Source organism: Salmo trutta, chromosome 5 (assembly GCF_901001165.1).
Source record: "Salmo trutta chromosome 5, fSalTru1.1, whole genome shotgun sequence".
Taxonomy (NCBI): domain Eukaryota; kingdom Metazoa; phylum Chordata; class Actinopteri; order Salmoniformes; family Salmonidae; genus Salmo; species Salmo trutta.
The window spans coordinates 20,028,072-20,048,796 of NC_042961.1; the positions used below are offsets into that span (position 1 = coordinate 20,028,072).

Below are 20,725 nucleotides of genomic sequence, written 5' to 3' on the forward strand. Positions count from 1 at the left end.
ATAGCAGGTCATATCTATTGGGTATCGGCTAGAGCTGTACTGGTAATTGCATTAAGGCTGGGGTTGGTTAGGTTACTTTTATGTAATCCGTTAGTTACCTGTCATGTGTAATCATTAATGTAACAGATTACATTCAGTTACTTTTAAACTACTTTAAGGCATTAGTAGACAAAGTCCTCACCAGGGTCTTAGCCTGACTGCAGTTTGGTGTCGTAACCGAGACACGGATGAATCCCAGTTTCAACTGTACCGGGCAGAGGGCGGACCGCATGTGTGGACAAGTGGTTTGCTGTTGTGAACGGAGTGCCCCATGATGGCGTTGGGGTTATGGTGTGGGCAGGCATAAGCGGCGGACAACGAACACAGGCATTTTATCAATGGAAATTTGAATGCAGAGATACCTTGAGATCCTGAGGCCCCTTGTCATATCAGTCATCTGCCACCATCACCTCATATGGTTCAGCATGGCCCCATGTCGCAAGGATCTGTCCACAATTCCTGGAAGCTGATAACGTCCCAATTTTTCCATGGCCTGAAATTATAGACGACTGTGCTTCCAATTTTGTGGCAACAGTTTGGGGAATGCCCTTTCCTGTTCCAGCATTACAATGCCCCTGTGCACAAAGCGAGGTCCATACAGAAATGGTTTGTCGAGATCGGTGTGGAAGAACTTGACTGGCCTGCACAGAGCCCTGACCTCAATCCCATCGAACACCTTTGGGATGAATTTGAGCACAGACTGCGAGCCAGGCCTAATCGCCCAACATTAGTGACCGACCTCACTAATGCTCTTGTGGCTGGAAGCAAGTCCCCACAGCAGTGTTCCAACATCTAGTGGAAAGCCTTCCCAGAAGAGTAGAGGCTGATAGCAGCAAAGGGGGGAACAACTCTATATTAATGCCCATGATTTTGGAATGATATGTTCAACAAACAGGATCTCTAGCTTCAAAATTGTACAAATCTCTTGGTAATGTGACCGTGACAGAACTCCGAGCAGATTCAATATCTGTAAGTATTTTTGATTCACAGCAGGATATTCATACTCGTAAGTGGACTTGTAATTATTCTGAAAATAAATGCTTGCAAATCTCATTGAATGTATTAATGTCAAGTTACAAGTTCGCAACCGTTAAATCTTTCACACAATACAAACTTGCAAAATTAAATTAGACATTTGAATAATCGTACTTGCAACCACAACATTCAAACTCAAGTCATTATAATCCCATATCAATGAGAACAAATTGATTAAAAACACTATCATACATATCCATGTTTTCAATAAAACAGTCAATACATACAGTAATACATTTTTTACTTAAATTCACACGGTTTACATTTTTCTTTTATACGAATATAAACATGTCTTAATGTGGTTTGGATTAGAAAACAGCAATCCAAAATAGTTTATATGTCTTGATGTCTACTCCCAAAAACTCAACCTTTCCTGGCTGATATGAAGTCCTGTGATATGCACAGAGAGATCATTGGTCACCAGTACTGAAGTACATCTTTGTGGAAGGGAGGGGGTGAGAGCCAAGGGTGTAAGTGGACACCGCACTGTATTGAATGCATGCATGTATTCCGCTGGTAAATCTTTGCCGAGTTAACCTTTGAAACATCACTCGGAGTTTGGACTCTTGTCTGATAAATGTTTATTGTAGATTGAGATATTGGCCTTCTTATCAGCATTGATATCCTTCATTCTGAAGGACTGGTCAAATCCTCTCACCTTGTAAGAGATTCCTTTAGCTGCTCGTACATACGCTGGTCCTATAGAAGGGGAAATGAAGAGCATTTGTGTGAGTCATTCAAAATCCTTACATGCTTTGTTTGTAGTTTTAGACTTGTTCAGTCTCTTCCTCTTTGTAGTGAAGCCTAAAAAAGGGACCCTGCTCCTATCTACAACCAATCACACAAACTAACACCATACAACTGGCAAGTTAAAGCACACAACTTCATTGTCTGACTAGACCCGGTTTACTTTAGGCTTAATTTATTATTACGTTAGCATGCAAATAGGGATGGAAATAGTAATGGCGGAACAGTTAGTTCCCCAGTGACCATAAACCCCTGAGGCTGTGTGGGAACCTACATGTTTAACATAAGCATTTCGCTCCACCTGCTGTAGCACATGCAAAAATCGGTGTACGCAACAAATAAATTAAAGATTCTATTTTTGACAATGCAGTGTTTACTGATGGGGACAAGAAAGACTGGTTCACCTGGGAGGGATTAAAGACAGCTGGGAGGGAGGGGGGCAATCACGTGCTAACCTACGTCATTATTAATTACCACATACAAAATGCTGCTCCAATGACAACTAAGGCAAATCAAAAGAAGCCACTACCAGACACTCTGGATTCTGGGGACTTACCTAAATACTTAAGATGTCTCTAATTCCTAACCGTTGATAGGTGTCAGACTGTCTACAGGGATTAAGGGTTTGGCTAAATGCATTTCTTTCAGTCTGTGCTTCTGTGCAGTCATTCATTTGTCCACATCCCAATGCATCTCACCTTTTTAGACACAGACGGCCGTACTTTCTTGAAGGCGTCCTCAAAGTTCTGCTTGCTGACCCGGATGTCGGCCACAGGGCCGTTAGAGTAGCTGTGACCTGAGGGGTTAATAAGTACAGACTCAGATGGAGAGGAAGTGGACTGACAACCCTGGTGGAGGATACTATGACCTTGGGTATGGTACTTATCTTGCCGTAGAAAGTGTAAACAGAAATCCATCTTGATAAACGGCAGACATGAAATGTATGGGAGCAATCAACAACGTTGCAGTGTTCTGTTAAAGAGTCAAAAGTCTATAGGCCAGTATTACCTGTGTAAGATGGGTTGGGTTGGGTCAGGAGGTAGGCTCTCAGAGCATTGACAGAGGCTTCCCTCACCAACGCAGACAGGTCTGCCCCACTGCATGAAACAACAAACACACAATATCCACTCTGTTGAAGGCTCTACGGGAACATCTGTAAGGTTGTGATTTGGTCAAAGAGTACAGTTCTGCAATCAAAAGGGTCTGCCCTGCCCCTGTGGTTGTTTCAAGCTGTGACGGGCGAGCCACGCGTGCCCTCCCTCTCCCCAGCCCCCACTGGGCACTCAGTGGATGACGAGAAGAAAAAATAATTGTGTTCTGATTGCAAACTTTAAAAAAACGCAATAGGGTGTAAAAACGGTTTTAAAAGCAACAACAGTTGAGAAGAGGGCCTCTGCTTTCTGGAGGTATGATATTTCTCAACTCCCAATACTGAGCACTCTAGCACCACTACACAACCAAAGTCATTGATATTGCGTAGAGATAAGGTGAGCGGGAAGCAAGAGAAGGCCATTGGCGGTGATTGCATAGGCCTATAGTGACATCATTGGGTAGTATGCTGCAGCATTTAGGTCATTCAATTTACTGTTAGATTAATCAGTTATACAGCTAACTAGCAATATATTCTATTTAGCCATCTGGCTAATGAGTTTTGAGTTTCCAATCCCTTAGATGGTGGACGGCCATAAGACGGTGGATAGGCCATTACGACTGTTGAATAGACAACTACCCCAGCCCTCCCTCTCTCCCAAAGACTATCTGCACAGACTCTATTCCCATCCTCACCACTCAGCCACTCTTCACATTCACGCATACTGACATATATACTCATTACCATGCACGCACCACATATGCTGCTGTCTTGATTGATTATAGTGATAAATATTACCATTCGTTGCTGCTATATTGTTTATTAAGATTATTAGTATTCATCCTGCTACATGTACATTCCTTCCTGAAAAAAAAAAATAATTCTCCAGTACCCCTGCACATTGTATTAACGGTACCCGTACAGCACTGACCTGTATAGAACTACATTATCTTGTTCATTTTATTTATTCTCTCGCGTTTCACCCGTTTTATTTCTTACTTATATTACTACCTCGATTGTGCATCGTTGGGAAAGAGCTCGCAAGTTAAGCATTTCACTGTGCTGTATCCTAGGCATGTGACAAAACTTGTAACTCAAATTAGCCCCAAATGAATTAGCCTGTGTGATATTAGTACTCTAAGATGTAAGCAAATTCATCTCTATTGAACAAGAGACTAATTCTGGAGCCCCATTTTCATTTAGCAACAATAGCCTAATTGTCATCTCAAAATGCATGAATAATCTTGAATGATGCAGTCCTGCTGCTTGGACATGTTAGTATGATTATTAAAGAAATAAAGTTGTTTTATCCATCTCAGTAGCACTGGGAATGATTATACAAGAGGATTACTCGTTTTTTCTATTGCGTGACCCCTCAACAGCATTTGGGTGCGACCAAATCATGGGCTGGTGCCACCAACTGAAAATGTTAGTGGCAGCAATGGCAAAGGGTTAGTCTGGAGCTCTGTAGGTTAAGATTGATTCTGCTCCTTCCTTCCTTCTCTGGGACACTCACGTGAAGCAGTCACTGCGCACGTCATGGGCCATCTCCTCCAGACTCACATCCTGCTCCAGATGAGGCCTGCTGCCCCCCTATGAGACACAATCATGAAACAACCCTTCTCACAGCAACACCAGCCACTAACTAAGACATTATACGAGGCTCATGGACCGTCGAATTGTGAGCTTCCATCCACGGCATTCCACGTTACCTTGGTGATGGTGAGTAAGATGGCGTGTCGGTCTGATGGAGGTGGGAGGCCCACATACAGGGTCTTGTCCAGACGGCCTGGTCTCAGCACAGCAGGGTCAATGATATCTACAGGGACAGCGTCAACCATGGTGAATAACATCACAGATTTGAATAGTAGCTTCACATAAGCATAAAAAATACAAATAAACTGTACATGCGTCAACATAAACCATACACCAAAACATTGAAAAATAATCTCCCTCATGTTTTGCGATTGGTGAATACCGATGTCAACGAGGGAGTGAAATGATGCGAGGAGCCCACCTGGTCTGTTGGTAGCCGCCATGATGAAGACCTGCCGCCGGGTCTCCAGTCCGTCCATCTCAGTAAGCAGCTGGTTGACCACACGGACACTGGCTCCAGACTGAGGACACACCGCCACCATCAACCTCATGTCAACAATACTATTCTCATCATCATTCACCAGCATTTCACTCAGATGGTGACCCTCAGATCGCTTCTCACCTCATGCCCGGAGCGGCGGGGGCACAGTGCATCGATCTCGTCAAAAAAGATGACACAAGGGGCAGAGTTCCGTCCTCTCTGGAACACCTGTCGCACGGCCCGCTCGCTCTCTCCCACATACTGAGGAGCAAGAGACGCGAAGCTGTGTAACTCATGTCGAAACGCACAGCTCGAAAAACAGACACGCACACGTCTAACCTACATAACGCTAAATTAAATCATTCAGGCCCCCAGAATCAAAGTCTGTTTCTTTTGTGTTTTAAGTTCTATAAAGTCAGTGGGCATGAGTTAGGCCATTAAAATGCATCCGGGTGATTTAGGAGTGTTACCTCACAGTGTGAAGGGTCTGATATAATGCCTACTAAGGGTATAGATAGATATGACTAAAGGTAACTGAGCCCTCGCCAACTAAATGATGCACAGGGTTGTTGGATCACTTGTGCTTACTGTCTGTGAGAACGCAATGACTTCAGTGGGGCACTTCAGTTACAAATAGAATTTCAGCAGATCTACCAACACAGAGTTAATATTACCGGGCAACGTGTCACAGGGCAAAGTCATGTCGAGGCATTCCAGGAATCTGTATAGCTGAATGACTCACCATGTTCAGCAGCTCTGGCCCCTTGACAGAGATGAAGTTAAGTCCTGACTCATTGGCAACAGCCTGAAATCGGAGACGCACAGCACAGTATACTGTTGTAACTGATGAATTACTAAACCACCACAAGCCTTCAACATTCCACTTATTTTAGCAACTGGCAAATAGTACCTTGGCCAGCAGTGTCTTTCCACAACCGGGAGGCCCAGCTAGCAACACCCCTGCAGGAGCACTGAGACCCAGGGCTTTGAACTGCGCAGGAGAACGCACAGGGGCCTGAGGACACACACATAATACACACACACTGCCCTTATTCATCTAAGCTGCACAATGCCAGTATTCATTCTGAAGTCGACAAAGTACGCCCTACGATCCAGTTTGAATCTGGATGAGTTGGGAGTTAGATAGAGCCGACAGAAATACAACGTTAATAGCACATTGTAAATGTTATAGATTAACTCTGTGACCTCTGCCATTGACAGTGTACATTGACTGACACATCATGCTGTTGTTAAATTAACCTGAAGAAAACCTGTGGTTCCTTGTGTTGCTACTTATTCAACCATAGCAGTCGAGTCAGGTTTCCTTACCAACAACATGGTAGTCTATTACATATGGCTAAGTTCCCACAATCAACCACTGCTGTTCTGAATGACATGCTCCAATCACACAACAGGTACAGTATATTTCCTAATGACAAAATACTTCTAGGGTGGGAACAATTGTTGTATGGTGTTATGCTTTTGGAATAAATAGTTCATGTCTTAATCGTGATAGAGGTGGATATTTTTTTTTCTACGAGCTTAAATGCTACGAGAGAAAAGGAACTGGTCAATTATTATTTTCCTGACCACGTGACCTGAACAGAAGAAACTCCTGGCCCAAATTATAATACAACAAGTCCAAATCCTTATGTTGTTTTGCAGTGGCTAACACTGAGCCCAACATATCAGATAGAACATCAGCTGTGTTGAGGCAATACCCACCAGGATGGCCATGGTGAGCTCTTCGCGGATGTCATGCAGAGCCCCCACGTCCTCCCAGGTGACGTCTGGCACCGTGGCGAAGCCTTCACGCTTGGCAGAAGGTTGTACGCTGGCCAGGGAACCCTGGAAGTCTGACATGAGGATGCACAGGCCAGCAAGCTGCTCCTCAGACAGCGACTCACTGCTCTTCAGCAGGGACAGCAGGCGACACAGCTCCCCCTGGTGGTAAAGACAGTAGTGAAACATTTTCACACCACTGACCATCAAGGTGGGATGTTCACCAGATTCAGAGGAAACAGTGGACCCAATACTATGTACAGCATACTACCCTAGTGAAAAACACAGCTAGTATACATTGATGGAGTCAAATATATCACCCTGAAGGTTGTCTCAGTAGCCAGAGGCAGCTGCTGCTTGTCTCCCTGTGGTACGTGGCTAAGGTCTGTCATCTCCTGGATCACTGTGTCTGCTGAGGCCTGGAATGTCTCTGGGCCCTGTGGGAGAAGACCTGCGCCCTGAGGCCCCTCGGACTCTGCTCTCTCCTCCGCCATGGGGACCAGCCCCTGGTTCTTGTCCTGCCTCTCCAGCAGGACCCTGTTGACGGCGCTCATGGCGGCCTCGCGGCACAGCGCCATGAGGTCAGCTCCCACGTACCCCGGGGTAAGACGCGCCAGCTGCCGGTAGTCAAAGTCCTCAGGGAGCTTCAGCTTCCGACACAGGGTCTTCAGAATTCTAAGAGCGGGAATCAACACACGGTGGGTAAACTTACAGTCGCAACACAAGAGCTAGCAACCACATTAACGTCAACACCACTATTATTATAGGAGACAAGCCCACTCACCTGAGACGAGCTGCTTCATCAGGTATCCCCAGACAGATTTCTTTGTCAAAGCGTCCAGCCCGGCGCAGCGCTGGGTCCAGAGAGTCTGGCCGGTTGGTGGCACCAATAACCATCACCTGGACTGTGACAGCTAATGAGTTCAGGTCTGGAGAACCACATAGATGACAGAGTGAAGGGAAGATTAACATCATCCAATAGTACCAGAGAAGGTGAACTGATAATCTCCCAACCCTGCCAACAAAATATATTCAATTGATTTCTTCATCTTAAGTACTCAAAGGAGATATTCCTATCCAAAAAATATAGATGTATTGTAATCATCAACTCAAAAGTCATGAAATCAACAAGATGTGTTGCACTAGCATACATCCCGTGGGTCCCGTATGGCTCAGTTGGTAGAGCATGGCACCTGCAATGCCAGGGTTGTGGGTTCGATTCCCACGGGGGACCAGTACGAATGAAAAATGTGTGCGCTCAGTCGCTCTGGACAAGAGATTCTGCTAAAATGACATCTCTCACCATCCATGCAGGTGAGCAGCTGAGCAACAATCCGTCTCTCCATGTCCTTGGAGGCCACCTCTCGTTTAGGAGTGATGGCATCAATCTCATCAATGAACAGGATGCAAGGGGAGCTGGTCTGCAAGGGTAACAGGACCAGAATGGTTAGTTTGAGCGAGCTGTCCTTGAGGGGACATTCTTACAAAATGTTCTTCATTTCATTTCACAGCGAACTGTGTAGTAGCTCGTCTGTGGAGACTCAGGAGTGACACTTACCACAGCCTGCTCAAACAGCTCTCTCAGCTTCTGCTCAGACTCCCCTGACACCCCAGACACCAGCTCTGGCGCCGACACCTTCAGCATGGGCAGCTCCATCTCCTTAACACACAGAGGGAAATGAATGAGTCTTTTTCACCTAGAAAAAAACTTGTCTAAATTAGGAAAAATGTGGAATAAGATTAGTGAGGAAAAAGAATCTCTATATGTAAAGTGGGATACCATCATATACATATGGCCCCCATCCAGACTTACCCCAGCCACAGCCTGGGCCAGCAGGGTTTTTCCACAGCCAGGGGGGCCATGGAGCAGGAACCCCCGTGGAGGGACCACCCCCAACTGCTGGTACACCTCTGGGTGACGCATATGAATCAGCAGCTTACACACCTCCTTCAGTGACAGAGAGCCAGACAAGAATTCAATCTACAAGCCATTACGGTTCAGTGCATGTTCAGCAGGATACAATGTTCAAAAAAAAAAAAAAACATTTTCAAACGGGAAATGAATAGGAGTATTCTTATTGGACAAGTTCAGGTATGAGCTCGTCTGCTTCCTCCCGTTTCGTGCATACCGAATACAACCCTGGATACATCGAAATTAGATTTGACAGCTAAGAAAACTGACAACACCAAAACTGACAAAACAAAGATGTAAATGTAACAAGCGTACCGTCAATGTGTCCTCATTGCCTCCAACATCTTCAAACTTTAATGTTGAATACTGTAGTTCAATGGATTTGGTCCTCGCTAGAACGATCAGAGGAAAACTTATAGTTTACAAAACACATTCTGACTTAAAGTGATACTGTAAAACAGGGTATTCAAATCTTACCCTACGAGGTCAGGACTACTGCTGGTTTTCTGATCAACTTGATATTTAATTGCACCCACCTGGTGTCCTATGTGTAAATCAGTCCCCGATTAGAGGGGAAGAATGCCAAAAAAAGCAGTGGAACTGGCTTTGTGGTCCAGATTTGAATTTGAGGGCTGTTAAGTTTATATTGTTTGCATCCTTGACTGGCTACAATGTTAAACTTCTTAAACATCAGCAAAGCAAGGTGGGAAGCAGCCTTTACCTTTCTTGTTCATGATACTGGCCTCGATGTCACCATCATTGCCCTTTGACGCTCCCTCTTTCCGCCGTTTAGATTTTTTAAATTTGCCTTTTTTTGGTGTCTTCTCAGGCTCAAGCATTGAGACATCTGTCTGCTTCTGGTGAAGTCAATATAAGCATTCAAATTGTTGTAGCAAATTGTGAGACAAAGAGAGATGTAGTCATCCACCACTGACAAATGACAACATAGGAACTGTGAGACATACATTTCCTGCAGGACAGGCTGCCTCCTCTTCACACAGGTCAATGAGGATGCTGTCATGCTCCAGGCCTCTGCCCTTGTCTATGAACCAGCCCCCTGCAGACACCTTGGTACCAACACTCTGAGGGGTGGACTGAGCCTCAGGGGCAGGGCTGTCTGATGCAGACTTGTCCCTCCTGGGAGATGCCCCACTCTCTGGGTTCCCCTTCTTGTACAGGGACATCAGGGAGTTATTCATGAGGTTGATGGGCTGTTAAGGAATAATCAGAAGGAAAAACAAGTTTAATCTATTAGTGTATGGTTCTGAAGCTCTGTGTCATGTATTATATTACAATCACTCACATGGTAATAAGCAACACATAAGGATGGTAAACCTGACAAATGAATGCTATGGAAAGAGGTAGTAGAGAATTATGTACCAGTTGTTCGGGAAGGTCCTCATCACTATCAGTAGTGTCATCCAAGTTACTGCTGCCATCCCTGTAAAAGACCAGAATATGCACTGTATAATCACTCAACTCAGAGGCATTTACCAATCAAAACAAAAGATTATGAGCAGATGGCGTGGCCCTTACCCAGCATCCTTCTCACTATGTCTGGCTCTCTTGGCCAAGTGCTTGTTCTCCAGATCATTCAGTCCAGATTCATCGCATATCACTCCATGGACTGAAGGTGTAAAAATGCACAGGGAATTGTAAGATCTGGTTTGCTCTTGGAGAAACTGGCTAACATGCTTTAATGACAAGTGAAATAATCGCAGATGCATTGTAGCTGAACTGCCCAAAATGCCATGTGCAGTCAAATGATAAATTAGGTACTTGTATCAGTTTTTACACACTCTTTTCCACCTGAATCCTGAATGCAGTCTTGTTTCGCCTGCCATAGTCCATTCTGAGGAAGACACAATATTAAGCTGTGTGCATAAACCCTGAAGGTTTTCAGAAAAGCAAGGCTGTAGAAAGAGTACAGGGGGAAATTATGATAAATCAAACTCACCTGTAGAGTCTCTGAAGCTCGTGTGCCATTGAAGTAATGTCAACATACTGGCCACTCTGGTTACTCAAATACTAGCAGACAAAATTGAACAGATCCAATACAGTAACACATTACTGTAAATTACGTTAGCCTGCGTGTTACAAAATAGGAATCAGTCAATATGACAGGCGACAGTTGGTGGATACAGTCAATAACTAGTCTAAAATGTACCTGCTCAACTCTCTGTTTGAGTCGGTTGTCCACTCCGCAACGTCTGTTATTCATCATGTTTCCTGTCACCTGCAACATTAACTAGCGTTAGTTTATCTCGGGAAAAATATATATTTACCAGTAGCTAGAGTAGTATAGCTAGATGAAACCGGTATATTTACCTCAGTGGGATGAAAGGGGAAGTATGTGCAGACGTTAGTGTCTCTAGCAGTGTGATGCTAGCTAATAGTGTCGCTATACCATAGGATTGTCTAAGCGTATGTACTCTAAACAGATAACATTTAATTCTAGGCACGTACCTTTTGTAATAATCGTACATAGCAGTTGATGAACAAGCAAAGACGATTGTAGATAACAGATCGAAAGTATTTACAGTTAGCACGAGTTTGTACTCCACGTGAAACTACAGATTTTTATACGGAGCTGTCCATGATGTTGCCTGTTCGAAATTGTGGACAAATGCCAGAAGCAGAGAATTCTTCAATTTATTCAACTTTATACAATTGATATGTCATACTGGTAGAAATCACGCATGTTTTATAATCAGAATAAATATGGGTGGACTATTTGCAAGTTAACATCAGAACAACAATTTTATTTTATTTTAAATACAAATTACAAATATCAGGCACAAATATGTATTATACAAATGATCAGCAATCAACAATTTACCCCACTACGTCAAACATGTCTAACACAAAACAAAACACAGGTAAAAACTAGAAATATTTTAAATACATACAAAAAAATGTAAAAGTGCAATTGCATTCACTCAGAAAAAAATCTCATTATAACGATTTCATCAGGACAGCTTTGAATTTCTGACTGGGACCTTCGTGACATAAAAATAAGGTCCGAGATATTAGAGAAAGGAGGAGATAGAAATCCCAATAGACAATGAACGTATAACATTGTTGACCAATGGCTTTTACGTTGTCATGCTGCGTCACGTGGTTGCTAAGCTTATCGTCACGCAATCTCTTCTCAAAATCAGGGAATGACAACGTATGTAAAGTCACGATTCCAAAGCTATACAATATTATAGATAGCAAGTTAATAATCTATTGGAAAATATGTGTAATGTTGTACATATTGTTGACAATATTATTTTGTATTTTTAGCTAGTGCCCAATTGACTCCAATTCACTCATTGGCTGCGTTTCAAACTCAAAGTAGACAGCCCTCAGCATTGAATTACGTTTAATATCGTCACATCCGAGTGTACGTTAAATGTCCCTTGCCCAAGCGAGGGAGAGTGATGATCAGAGAGGCAAATGTCCTTGGCGGAAATCTTGAAGTTGAGTTTAAAAACAACCAACCTAAAGCTATTAATGTACCTAGTAAGCTAACTTATCTAGCTACAGTTACCCATAGCTGGCAAGCTAGTTTTATAGTTTGGTAATTTATTCCAATACATTTCAGAATTGCAAAAAATATGTTTGTGAATCTAGCAACGTTTTATAGGATTCTCACAATGAGACCAAGCAAATTTGCCAACGCTAAAATCAATGTATATATATATATATATATAGATAGCAAGCTAGCTTCATTCTTTTTTTTTCTCTCTCGAGCTAAATTGAGGGGGCAACGTTAGTGAATTGGACCTCCACTTAAAATGGCAATCAAACTGCATTCGACGGGGATCCCCCGAGGGAAAGTGGATAGCGCAAGGGCTGAGGGGGTAAAATAAGTGCTTGGACTGCAGCCTGTGAAGGAGAGTGCTCCTTGTACCATAATCACACAGAATGCACCGCGCGGCCCTTTGACATAGCATGGACAACGTACACAATCTGCGTTAATACGATTCCACTGGAGTTTCCTATCTCCTCAGAAGTAACGATTCCACTGGAGTTTCCTATCCTCAGTAGGACTCTAGATAGAAAGTATAAAAAGGGTCCCGTGCTATCTAGAGTCCTACCCCCGTTGAAGTTAGGTTAGGTAAGGGTTAGTTAAGGTTAGGGTTTGGGATATGGACGTCCCAATGATTCGTGATAGAGGCCATGTAAAGTAAGCAGTGTACAAGCTTGGCAAATAAAGTATTTTCATATCTATCAACATGTTACTTTCACTGAGAATATTTGCCTAGCTGTAGGTTTCTGGCCATGGAAGAGGGGCAAAAATAGTATCTGTGGTTATTTGTAAATTAGATTGTCATGAAGGCAAGTTCACACATTTTAAAAACGTTTAAAATAAATAGGATTACAATTTGTTTTAGATGAACACTAGCGACTAGTAAATCTACTAATAATAGCCTATTCCATTTTTTTGCGGATTGTCTTTAATAATATAGGCCTAAACCTACACTGGTTGCTTGTGAGCTCTCATGTGCAATTGGCCTATATGACATCGTTATGACACCTCCAGATCTTATCTGATAGGCCATAAATCAAGTGCACATCTGAGAGCTCATCAGGCCATCTAGAATTTTCTACTAACTTTAGCTGGCATATAACACACTCTTACAGTAATAGTAACATGTACCTCATACTCATAATAATAAATACAACTATGCAATAATTACAGTAACTGGCACATATGTACTTGGAGGATGACATAATTTAGCCAAACAACCAACGGGTAAACAATGCTAGCATCAGGTGTAAACTAATGGCAGCACCAACATGTTACAGATGTAACACAATCCCTATCATAAGCAAATCTTACCCTGTAATCAGCATAAACAATCCCAGACAATAAAAAAGCCACATTTACATTGCGGATGCATGCACAACACTTCTAGATCAAGAGCCAATTTATGCTTCATTCTACAATGTGGTTGGAGGCGCCGTATGGATGGTGTGACGCAATGTCTGAGCTTCTGGAGGCACGCAGAGGTCGAATTGAGCTCCATACCGCATCGCCGTGTGCCTCTCAAAGTTTGTAACAATGCAGAGGGCTCTATATAGCTCCGCATTGACATGATTGGTGACGGTAGGTGAGGGCAGAAGGTCCTGTCTAAACACAAACTCACTTCCTTGTCTGTGCCTATGATTGTGTTGCTTCACAGTCCTCGCTGTTCCATTCAGTGTATTTTTATCTGTTTTTTACATTTAATTTTACTGCTTGCATGAGTTACTTGATGTGGATTTAAGTTCCATGTAGTCATGGCTCTGTGTGCCGCCCCCTTTTCTGGACTTGGGGACTGTGAAGAGATCTCTGGTGACATGTCTTGTTGGGTATGCATGGTGCATTCAACAAGTCAATACCTCTCACAAATACAAGTAGTGATGAAGTCAATCTCTCTCCCATATTATTAATGTTAGCTCTCTGTGTACATCCAAGGGCCAGCCGTGCTGCCCTGTTCTGAGCCAATTGCAATTTTCCTAAGTCCCTCTTTGTGGCACCTGACCACACAACTGAACAGTAGTCCAGGTGCGACAAAACTAGGGCCTGTAGTACCTGCCTTGTTGATAGTGTTGTTAAGAAGGCAGATCATCACTTTATTATAGACAGACTTCTTAGCTACTACTGCATCAATATGTTTTGACCATGACAGTTTACAATTCAGGGTTACTCCAAGCAGTTTAGCCATTTGAACTTGCTCAATTTCCACATTATTCATAACAAGATTTAGTTGAGGTTTAGGGTTTAGTGAATGATCTGTCACAAATACAATACTTTTAGTTTTAGAAATATTTAGGACTTACTTATTGCTTGCCACCCATTCTGAAACTCACTATAGCTCTTTGTTAAGTGTTGCAGTCACTTCAGTCACTGTAGTAGCTAACGTGTAAAGTGTGGAGTCATCCGCATACATAGACACATTGGCTTTACTCAAAGCCAGTTGCATGTCGTTATCGTTAGTAAAGATTGAAAAAAGTAAGGGGCCTGGACACCTGCACTGGGGAATTCCTGATTCTACCTGGATTATGTTGAGAAACAGAAAGTTCAAATATTTGTTTTCCCAATAAATTCACAGAATTGAGATTTGTTTGCTAAGCATAGACACCTTATTCCTGTAATTCTCCGCAAGCAAACAATTGATGCATTGGAACTCCGGATTGTCAATATTGTCCCGGACAAGAGTGTAATAAACACAGCTTCCACAGCGCTGGAAACATGTGTTAGCTATTCCAGGCGACGTGGGCTCCATTGCAACCTATCTAGCTGGCTAGTTGGTAGCAGGTGTTGAGACAGGTATCCAAGATCTTGAGTTCCAAAGTTTTCAGCGTCGAGTCGGTGTCCCCCTGAGTGGCGCAGTGGTCTAAGGCACTGCATCTCAGTGCTAGAGGTGTCACTACAGACCCTGGTTCAAATCTAGGCTGATTCACAACCGACCGTGATTGGGAGTCCCATAGGGTGGCGCAGAATTGGCCCAGCGTCGTCCGGGTTAGGGTTTGGCCGGTGTTGGCTGTCATTGTAAATAAGAATTTGTTCTTAACTGACTTGCTGGCAGGAAAACACAAGAAGCACAATAAGGGGCTCTACTGATCACAAATTGAAATCACACTCACTCACACACTGGAAATAAGCACTTTCCTTTAGATTGTGCTATTGCGAGCGTTCCCTTCGGGAGTCTGGCTTGCTGTGTTTGTGGGCGGAGTGTGGAGTAAACTGAGTTTTTCACTCTGAGATAGATCACCAAGTCACTGTCATCTCAAAAAGAACCCCTACAGGAGGTCAGCTCTGGGGAAGTTGAGGCCCTCCATACAGGTCCCAGTGACTCTCAGGTAAGCCAAATCAACCGCGACACCAGTACCAAGGAGGTCATTGATGAGATCCTGACCACTTTTAAGGCCGAAATGACAAAAGTGGAGTCCTCAACCTATATTGGTACGAGGTCTTCTGACGAGTCCCTTGCAGCTTGTCTGTTCGTGGATGGCATGTTAACAAATCTGGATGCATTTTCGATCTCGATTCTTCGGAAACTTCTCCGCAACTCTCCCCTGCAAAGCGGAGTACCAACAGTGCGACCTCTACAAGTATAATTGCAACTATCGAGAGGATTTCCAGCGAAGACTTCCAAGTCCCAGGACACTGAGGCTGTGACTGATGTGCTATTTACATCTGCCACCAGGTTACCCACATCAATATCCTCTCTCACCTCAGAGCAACTGTCTTTCACCATTTCCCTGAATGTGGAATCTGAAGCCACTGACACGGTAGAGACATTTGTCACCGATATGAAATGTATTGTACAGTCCGCAGAGCATTCCGCAACAAAGGCACAGTCTTTACCCGTTGCGCTCAGAATCAAGCAAAGATTACAGGATAAGATGCGCAACTTTTACATCTCACAGACAGAGGTCAAGCCACATGTCAAGCAGAAGAGCCTTCAGAGCGAGGTGCAACCATGGATGCTCCTGTTTTGATCCGAAGCTCTCCTGGCTCCAGTAAAAGTGAGCCTATGCTACAGGCGGTGAGCCCATGCTACAGCTGCTCTGGTGTTGTAACTCTTTGCAGAGGTCAAAGTGAGCGTTCCAGACCAATGATGGCTATTACAGGCCCTGTGATGAGTCCGTTTATTGAGAATAGCACCAAAGCGGTCAGCCAGATTCTACTCTTACATCATAAGTCAGAAGTGTTGAAGGAAGAAGGGTGGTCTTCCTCTGCTGGGAAGAGGACATCTGAGGAGTCGCTAGTAGCAGCTGAATTTGTGGATTATACACAACATGACCAAAAGTATGTGGACACCTGCTCGTCGAACAACGCATTCCAAAAACATGGGAATTAGTATAGAGTTGGTTGCTCCGTTTGTTGCCATAACAGCCTCCACTCTTCTGGGAAGGCTTTCCACTAGATGTTGGAACATTGCTGCAGGGACTTGTTTCCATTCAGCCACAAGAGCATTAGTGAGGTCGGGCACTGATGTTGGGAGATTAGGCCTGGCTCGCAGTCGGTGTTCCAATTCATCCCAAAGGTGTTCGATGGGGTTATGATCAGGGATCTGTGCAGGACAGTCAAGTTCTTCTACACCGATCTTGACAAACCATTTCTGTATGGACTTCACTTTGTGTACGGGGTTCATTGTCATGCTGAAACAGGAAAGGGTCTTTCGCAAACTGTTGCCACAAAGTTGTAAGCACAGAATCGTCAATAATTGAATTGTATGCTGTAGCGTTAAGATTTCCCTTCACTGGAACTAAGAGGCCTAGCCCAAACCATGAAAAACAGCCGCAGACCATTATTCCTCCTCCACCAAACTTTACAGTTGGCACTATGCATTCGGTAAGGTAGCTTTCTCCTGGCATTTGCCAAACCCAGATTCGTCTGTCGGACTGCCAGATAGTGAAGCATGATTCATCACTCCAGAGAACGAGTTTCCACGCTCCAGAGTCCAATGGCGGCAAGCTTTCCACCACTCCAGTCGATCCTTGGCATTGCGCATGGTGATCTTAGGCTTGTGTGTGGCTGCTCGGCCATGGAAACCCATTTCATGAAGTTCTCGAAGAACAGTAATTTTGCTGATGTTGCTTCCAGAGACAGTTTGGAACTCAAGTGTTCCAGTTTGGAACTCAGTGTTGCAATCAAGGACAGACGATTTATATGCTGTGTGCTTGATTTTATACACCTGTCACCAACGAGTGTGGCTGAAATAGCAAAATCCACTAATTTGAAGAGGTGTCCACATACTTTTGGCTGTGTAGTGTATCATGGTCTGGCTAAAGAATATATCTGCATCTAGGTCCTCCTCTTTACAGACTTTCTGTGATTCCTCAAATTCGGTTATTGGTGCGCTTTCGATTGAGGACTTTCAGAGGAAAGCCATTCAACGAGTGGGACGAAGTCCTCATCAAGTCAATAAACATTTTCTCAACTAGTGGGGTCAGAGGCAGACAATCTGATTTTCATATTTTGCAGGGTAACCCCACCACTTCCTCTATGAGTACAGACACAACAGCCTTTAATATTGTTTGAACTATAGTGGATGGTGTGAAAAGAATGTTTCAGGCCACAGAGTCCTCTGGTACTTTAAGGCCTACAGTCACTCTGCTTCTCCAGGGTTCAAAAGATTCACCGACGTCATGCACAGACTCACAAACTATTGTTGTGTCGGAGATGAAGATTTGGTCTGCAGCACAAACTATTTTTAAGCGTCTACAGAGAATGCTGGGGGGGGGGTTGTTTCTCAGCATAAGAAGCCAGCTGTCAAGTTCCTACTGATTCTGCTTTCAAGAGACTGGAGGAATGGCCCAGGGGACAGTTGTCCCATCAACTTGTCGAAGAAATTCAGAACCTAATTATAAAACACAAACAACTATTTATGATGGAATCAGTGGCAGCTGGCAAAAGTGTCTCAGACACTGTCCTATCGACATTTTCAACGAGGCAAAAACAATAGGTTGCACGTGCATAAGGCCAAGGGAAGCTTTCCCTAAAGTAATTTGCCAAAATTACTGTATATAGCCTAAATAGCTTTCTCCTGTCTATACAGAAATAAATATAATAATTCAAAATAGGCTACTTCACCAGAAAGCATGATTTGGCCCCAGAGGATAATTAGCTAATTTAAAAAAATAAGCTATGGATTGTTTAAATCACATAGCCTACAGTTGGAAGGGCCTACAGTTTGGGCAGAGTGAGCAGAAAATACCAAATAGATTCATGTTGAGTTGCAACTGTCAGTGAAAAGTAGAGAGAACTAGCCAGGTATAACGCAATATTTAAAAATACAATCACGGGAAAACAGTTTGGAAAGCAAAATGGCTATTGCTGTAAATAAGACAATGAAAAGACTCCAATCTGTCTTTCAATTGTCACGTCCTGACCAGTAAAAGAGGTTGTTTGTTATTGTAGTTTGGTCAGGGCGTGGCAGGGGGTGTTTGTTTAGAGTGTTTCGGGGTTTGTTGGGCTATGTTCTTGTTAGTCTATTTCTATGTTAGTTCTAGTATATGTCTATTTCTATGGGGTGTTTATTGGGTTGACCTTCAATTGGAAGCAGCTGCTCCTCGTTGCTTCTAATTGAAGGTCCTATTTAAGAGGGGTGTTTTTTCTATGGGATTTGTGGGTAGTTGTTTCCTGTTTTGTGTTTGTGCACCTGATGGGACTGTTTAGTGTCGTTTTTGTATACGTTTTCCTTCTTTAATAAAATAAGAAGATGAGTTTACACGTTCCCGCTGCGTTTTGGTCAAATCCCTACGACACCCGTGACATCAATAAAATAAATTCTCAACTTTATTGAACGAAAAGTAGCCCATCTTATTAGCACTAGTATTTGTACTTGTATTTATTATGGATCCCCATTAGTTGCTGCCAAGGCAACAACTACTCGTCCAGCAAAATGAAGGCAGTTATACAATTTTAAAACATTACAATACAGTCACAGATTTCACAACACACTGTGTGCCCTCAGTTCCCTGCTCCATCACTACCACATATCTACAATACAAAATCCATGTGTACGTGTGTGTACAGTGCGTAATTGTGAGAGTTCAGTGACCACCTGGAAGAAGACAACACGACAGCACCCTCCTTTGGGGAAAGGTACTCAGTGTAAAGCCAATTAGTATACAGCTGGGCCCACTAATTGCTTTGCGTCTTCCTCTTTTTAGATGTGCCAAGAGAGGAGCTGGGGGAGGATTGGGAGTAGAGACGGGGACCTGTGAGGATGTCAGTTTTTCCTACCTCAGAGAAAGCTTATGTGACTGGGCACTTTGTCTCTCTGTTAATCAAGGCAGGCTTTAGGTAGAGAGAAGTGTTCCTCCTGTAACTGTCATGGGTAGACGGTAGTCTAAGACCGGAGTAGCCGTTTGTTGTTTTGCTTTCCCTTTTTGGCCACTGCCTTTTGGTCAACGGCTTAGTTTGTTTCTTTGTTTTGTTACGCTGGTGTTTCAGCGTAGGACGTTCCCTGTACTGGAGTTATTTTGTGGAGCGAAAGAAGACGTGTTTTAGTAAACGATAGAAAAGGAACCACAACCACTGCCTCTGGTCTGTTCATTTTATGCCTCCTGTGTTAGGATGCTTTGGGCAAGCTGATCCATTGTGCTGCTTCACAGTCCCCTCTGTTCCATAAGGTGTAGTTTTTTTTTTTTTAAATAAAATTTTACTGCTTGCGTCAGTTACTTAATGTTGAATAGAGTTCCATGTAGTCATGGCTCTATGTAGTGTTGTGCACCTCCCATAGTCTGTTCTGGACTTGGACTGTGAAGAGACCTTGTGGGGTATGCATAGGTGTCCCAATAGTTCAAAACAGACAGCTCAGTGCATTCAACATGTCAACACCCCTCATAAATACAAGTAGTGATGAAGTCAATCTCTCGTCCACATTGAGCCAGGACAGATTGACACGCATATTTTTAACGTTATCTCTCTGTGTACATCTAAGAGCCAGCTGTGCTGCCCTGTTCTGAGCCAATTGCAATTTTCTTAAGTCCCTCTTTGTGGCACCTGACCACATGACTGAACAGTAGTCCAGGTGCGACAAAACTAGGGCCTGTAGGACTTGCCTTGTTGATAGTGTTGTTAAGGTGGAGAACATCGGCCATATCCGCAGTGAGTGTGCATATTCACTGTCTTTATCATTGGGTCAGTGCCACTTTTGTTAGTTTTTGGACAATACATTTCTTCCTCCAGATTAGATGGATGTCATATTGTATTTGTGTCTCCCCTTTTCGTAGGTGCGAAGTAGGTTATCCTATAATTTTTGTCATATTAAAAAAGATTCTGCTATTGTCTCCCGTCATAAAAAATTTAGCATGAAATTAGTTTAAGAAAGGTCAACATTTTCCTATAGCCTAGACCTACTCCATGCCACTAAGCGCTGCATTGAACAGTCTTATTTGCTAACAGTGAATAAGTAATATTAGCCTAAATTATGACTATCCAATCTAATCATCACATTAGTGACTCTGGGTCAGTTGTGGGATGGTGAATCCCAAATTACAACCAGTAGGCCTATAGGCTAAATGCAGAAAACATTTAAAAAAGCATTAAGGC

At 43.4% G+C, this 20,725-nt stretch overlaps 1 protein-coding gene across 1 annotated transcript; it reads right to left on the minus strand.

Moving 5' to 3' along the window:
- Window positions 1-1,077: 1,077 nt before the first annotated feature.
- Window positions 1,078-11,292, minus strand: nvl (nuclear VCP like). Its single transcript, XM_029752858.1, has 24 exons — window positions 11,149-11,292; window positions 10,850-10,918; window positions 10,640-10,710; window positions 10,482-10,534; window positions 10,219-10,309; window positions 10,063-10,123; window positions 9,648-9,893; window positions 9,404-9,539; window positions 8,998-9,074; window positions 8,584-8,718; window positions 8,329-8,430; window positions 8,074-8,191; window positions 7,555-7,699; window positions 7,091-7,445; window positions 6,714-6,932; window positions 5,899-6,003; window positions 5,731-5,793; window positions 5,130-5,249; window positions 4,929-5,028; window positions 4,624-4,730; window positions 4,428-4,504; window positions 2,830-2,918; window positions 2,520-2,617; window positions 1,078-1,773 (listed from the first exon to the last, which is right to left on the minus strand). The coding sequence occupies exons 2-24, from the start codon at window positions 10,904-10,906 to the stop codon at window positions 1,729-1,731; spliced, it is 2,670 nt and encodes an 889-aa protein (XP_029608718.1). The 5' UTR covers window positions 10,907-10,918; window positions 11,149-11,292; the 3' UTR covers window positions 1,078-1,728.
- Window positions 11,293-20,725: the final 9,433 nt, after the last annotated feature.